Genomic DNA, 5454 nt, shown 5'->3' on the forward strand with positions numbered 1-5454 from the left:
TTTTCTTTTTAGAAGAGAATAAATTTTTTTAAATGTAATAATAAAAAACGATAATATCAATAACATATACATATATATATATATATATATATATATTTTTTTTTTCTTTTTTTACTGTCATGTAACTAATCATTATGCCTTGGAAATAATACATCCATTAAGATTACCTCAGCTGATGAAATGCTTTGTGGTTACTCAAAAGGAAGGATAGTTTCATAATCATAATAATAATAATAGTTCTGTATGGGAAAAGTTAAAATTAAGAGCTATTAGTTTTTCTTTATCAGTGATGACGTAGTGCGAGGGTTAATGCGTTAGGTAAAAAAGTCGTCGACGTGGTTAGAGCGATTAGTGTCATTAGAATCGTCAGGCGTCGTATTAAAAAGAGTTTAGTGAAGTATTAGAAAAAAAAAAGGAAAGAAAAAGAGAAATGAAAAAAGAAAAAACGAAAGGCAAAGTCCCGAGAAAAACAGTATCGCCTCGTGCGTAATTCGATTTACCGCCAATTATATATAAATATTTTTATTATTATAATTTTAATATAGTTCCACGCATTATAATTTTTATTGGTCTGATATATTCTCTCCTATTTAATAATTCATAGATAAATATAAATAATTCGATGTCTCGAAAATAGTATGTCTCCCTACGTACACATACAATTGAATCTTATAAAGTATTTTTATAAAAGGGAAAATTGGATGTATTTTAATCGGAATTTTTTTCCTTTTTTCATTATTATTTCGTTCGTAAATATGACAATTAATTGTTTGTTTCTTCTTTTGTTTTCCTCTGTCTTTTTTTTTATCTTTCGTTTAAAAAAACTCAAGAAGATTATCGAAATGAATGTAAAGTATGAATTTGTAAATAGTCATAGAACATTTAATTTCAATCGATCGAGAATTTATTTTTCTTTTTGTTTTCCTATTTTCTTTTTCTTTTTTCTTTCTTTCTCTTTTTTTTTTTTCTTTTTTTACTTCACTCATAAACGCTGTAATTATTCCATTGAAATTTTAATAGGTTTTAACAGGTAAACCAATACATACGAATCATAATGAATCGTTGGGAAGGAAAAGTCGCGGTCGTGACTGGTTGCGCATCCGGAATCGGCAAAGCGATTACGTGTGCTCTACTTGAAAAGAAGATAATCGTGGTTGGTTTGGATGTTCAGAATAAGGAAGAGAAAGAAATGGCTGACAATAGAGAAAATAGATATTATCCTCTTCGTTGCGACGTTACCAATGAGGACGATGTGGATGCTGCCTTTTTATTTATCAAAAAGAAATTTAACGGAGTTCATATTATGGTGAATAATGCCGGTGTTATAGATTTTTGTCCTATTATCGGTAAGTTTATTATTAATCCTTTCAAATACATTTCTCATTATGCGAATAATTGTTGTTTATATATATATATATATATATATATATATATATATATAATATATTTATATTAAAATATTTATTATTTATATTTATCGTTTATATCCATATCGAAATTCATATATTAATTGATGAAAAAAAAAAGAAAAAAAAAAAAGAAAAAGAAGAAAAGAAAATAGAAAAGTAGAAGGGAGGAGAAGAAAAAAATGCATATAGGATTGTCCCGAAAGGATTAACATTGGGAAAGAAAAAACTCTTATACTTTTATTTGTATGCACCGTAGCATTCCAACTATTACGAGGCATGATGCTTTCGGGTTATTACCGCGAAAACTCGATGGAGTTATCGTTGGCGCATTTAAAAATTCCATAAATTACATTTGCAGAAAGCAACAAGAAGACATTTGAAAAGCTGTTAAATGTTAATGTACTCGCAATGGCTATATGCACGAATCGTGCGGTACGTTTAATGCGAGAGAAGAACGTCGAAGGGTATATTTTCAATATCAACAGGTATTGTTATTAATGAACGTCTTACTCTATGATATTTACGTTTTGTTTATTCATTCGTATTGTGCCTGTCGATGGACGTGCTCGACGTTCTAAGTGGAAAATTTTCGTACATCCCTTCGACGATTTTATTATAATTGGATTTTCAATTTCATTCGGATATTTCGTCCGTGGCTTTCTTTTTTCTTTCTTTTTATTGTCTGTCATTTGTTGTGTTGTTGTTGTATTCTCTCAATACACGCAATATTCTTCTTTTTCTTTCTTCCTCTTCATTTGTTTTTTATTCTGTTTTTGTATCCTTTTTTTTTCTCATTTCTCTTTTCTTTCAAACAAAATATCTTCAAACGCTATCGCCATAATTTAAATTGCGCATATTGTAGTATTACAGGACAGAAAATATACCCACCTACTCATCCCGAAATCCCTGGCCATAACGGATGGAATTTGTATCCTGCTTCTAAACATGCCGCAGTCGCATTAACGCATACAGTAAGGCAGGAATTGTGCACTATTAAATCGCCCATTAAAATTACAGTGAGTTTAATTGATCGAATTTTATTTGTTTACTTTTCTTTCTTTTCTTTTCTTATTTTTGTTTTTTTTTTAATTCATTCATTTACATTAATACATGTGTATTTCACAATTGATGAATCGCATTTCTGGTAGAGTATTTGTCCAGGTATCGTGCAAACTAATTTAGTGAATAGATTTCTGCCCATTAAAGAATCACCTATTAAACACCCATCAATTTTACCGGAAGACGTTGCCGATGCATTAGTTTATGCACTTGGAACACGTCCCGAGGTTCAGGTATGTGATAATTATTTTCCTTCGGGTTTTCTTATTTTTTTTTACCATTACAGTGACATTAGCGTTTTTATTTTACGTTTTATCGAATTATAGATTACAGAAATAGCAATACAAAACATAGAAGAAGCATAATCAATTAATCTTTCAAGGATATTTAAAATGACACATTATACTGGCTGTTAAAATACATATATATATATTTTTTTTTTCAATGAATATAATTTAATCATAAATTTCATTTTAATATCAAAATGTAATTGTAATCAATATATTATCATATATCAAAGGGAAATATAGATAAATAATTCAAATAAAGTAAACAAAAAAAAAAAGAAAATCTAAATGTGATTTATCGTATATTTTAAAAGCATACAGATATATTAAATTAACGAAATGAAATTATTTCGATCGTTTCTAATAACTTTAAAATGATTCGATATTTCTATTAAAAAAAAAAAAAGAAAAAGAAAAAAAGAAAGAAAGAGAAAAAGGGAATAATTTTTTTCGTATAAAATTTCCTTCGAATCGATTAATCGAAACGATAAATGATATTCGTATAATAGTAAAATCAATGTTTTATTAATGATCGAAATTCATTGCACTTTTTATTTTTCCACGTCTAACCGCGTGCTGAGTTTGTTTTTCTCCGTTACTACCGTGTGTGTACATTTCGTTACCAGATTGCGCATCTATGTTTGATTTACTCTCGAAATTCTGGCCGTATGGTTATTGTTTGATATTCGCGTTAAGTAGCCTCGTTGCGATATCTACTGTCACCGATGCGGTGACCCAACGTAATATTATTTTCCTCTTCGATAGAGACCACCATTGGAAATAATGCAAGCTAATATTCCAAGAGAATATTCGATATGTTTATAATGAAACTTTGTTTCGCATTATTTCACTGGATCAACTATGAGAATAATAGCAAGATGAAAGATTACATTATATATACACATGTAAATATATATATATATATATATATATATATATATATATATATGTATGTATATTCTTTGTTATATTTTCATCACATTATATAACTTTGAATCAGTACTAATTTTGTTTTTCCATCGATTATCAATATCAATGGGATTGTATTCAGAAAATAAAAAAAAAATAAATAAAAAAAATAATAAAAAAAAAAAAGAAGAAGAAATTAATCGTCAGAAAGTTTAAAAAAATTAATCGAGTTTTGTATACGATTGAAAAGAGAAAATGCACGAGCTTAAAAAAAAAAAAAAAAAAAGGCGAAGTTTATACTATTAAGAACTTGTAGCGTATGAAATTCTCAGGGTAATAGACTTATAATGTATTTGTGTAGAGGCATATTGAAAACTTTTCGACTACGGTATATTATCAAAAGCTTCTCTTATCGTATGAAGTTTCATCGTAAACCATGATGTAAATAATATTTAACTATATCGTAGAAGTAATATCGAGCGTTTAATATATACACACACACACATATATATATATATATATATATATATATATATATTATGGAATAAACGTATAGTTTCATAAATATCACTATGAAAATCGAATTGCCAATCAACGATCTCGTATATTTTATACACTTAATATTAAAAATTATTAAATGATGATCAATTTGACTTTTATGTCGTTCGTTGGAATAGAAGAAGAAGAAGAAGAAGAAGAAGAATAAAAGAAAGATTTTCAATTTGAAAAAATAAAAATTTTTTTTAACTTATCTCGCGAGAAATTTGATTTAGTATATTAATATAATTTCAATTGAGATTGTTTCAAGAAAATATATTCAAAATGTACAATGAATATTTTCGTTTTCACGTGTATATATATATATATATATATATATATATATATATATATATACATATATAAAAGAAAAAGAATTTTATTCTCATTAAATGTTTTTAATGAGTATACTCGTCACGAAGATATAACAGTTGTTTTTTTTTTTTTTTATGACAAAATACAATCGTCAAGGAGAGACGGCAATTTTTGTTTTATTTTCTTTTGTGATAAGTATACTCGTCATCCTTGAGAAAAAAAAAGAAAAAAAAAAAGAAATTAACACTTGTCCTATGGATTTAAAATTTTGTGAAAGCTGTTCTTGTCTCGAGAAATCTGAAAATTAAAATCTGAAATTTCACAAAATGGCGTTTCAAACGAATAACATTGTTAAGCAATCAATAAATAAAGAAAAATTATCATCTATCGTAACATTAGAAACTAAATATTTTATCGATTAAATTGCTCGAAATATTTTTTTTTATACAAATTATTTTTCTGTTCGTTTTTCTTTTCATTTCATTTCATTTCATTTCATTTCATTTCATTTCAGTTCGTTGTCGTTCTAAACAAATATTCTACAATGTATTTTTTTTCTTTTTTTTTTTTTTTTTTTTCAATAACCATTAAAAATTTTAATTAAATTAACAGAAAGGTAATTTATTTTTACGAAAACGACGAATATCATCGTCGTATGAAAAAATAAAAAAACAAAAAAAAAAAAATAATCCTCTCACGACAAGAGTATATTTAGTGATAGACATTTAAACGGATTAAAGTTTCGTCGATGATAATGATATATTCATGGAATGAAACAAACGATTGATTTTTCGAAAAAGTCAATTAACATTTCGTTATAATTTAATTCGATTTTACAAGAACCGAATATATCTAATTATTTTGTGCATTCGTATATACGTTGTTTTTTAATTCTTTTTTCTTTTTTTTTTTTTTTGTTTTTCTTCTATCTTAACTTA

General features: G+C 26.5%; 1 protein-coding gene across 4 annotated transcripts; it reads left to right on the forward strand.

The window, feature by feature from the left end:
- Window positions 1-293: 293 nt before the first annotated feature.
- Window positions 294-3443, forward strand: LOC118444478 (farnesol dehydrogenase). Of its 4 annotated transcripts, none has more exons than XM_035872783.2 (6): window positions 294-387; window positions 1021-1346; window positions 1768-1894; window positions 2272-2425; window positions 2558-2701; window positions 2795-3443. In XM_035872783.2, the coding sequence occupies exons 2-6, from the start codon at window positions 1055-1057 to the stop codon at window positions 2831-2833; spliced, it is 756 nt and encodes a 251-aa protein (XP_035728676.2). In that variant the 5' UTR covers window positions 294-387; window positions 1021-1054; the 3' UTR covers window positions 2834-3443. The 4 variants fall into 4 exon arrangements, with proteins under 4 accessions (XP_035728676.2, XP_035728675.2, XP_085519763.1 ...); XM_035872782.2 differs by having other exon boundaries at window positions 369-482; XM_085663637.1 differs by having other exon boundaries at window positions 374-392.
- The last annotated feature ends 2011 nt before the right edge of the window (window positions 3444-5454 follow it).

This window comes from Vespa mandarinia, chromosome 23 (genome assembly GCF_050613455.1).
Source record: "Vespa mandarinia isolate Hongniang chromosome 23, ASM5061345v1, whole genome shotgun sequence".
In the NCBI taxonomy this organism is placed as follows: domain Eukaryota; kingdom Metazoa; phylum Arthropoda; class Insecta; order Hymenoptera; family Vespidae; genus Vespa; species Vespa mandarinia.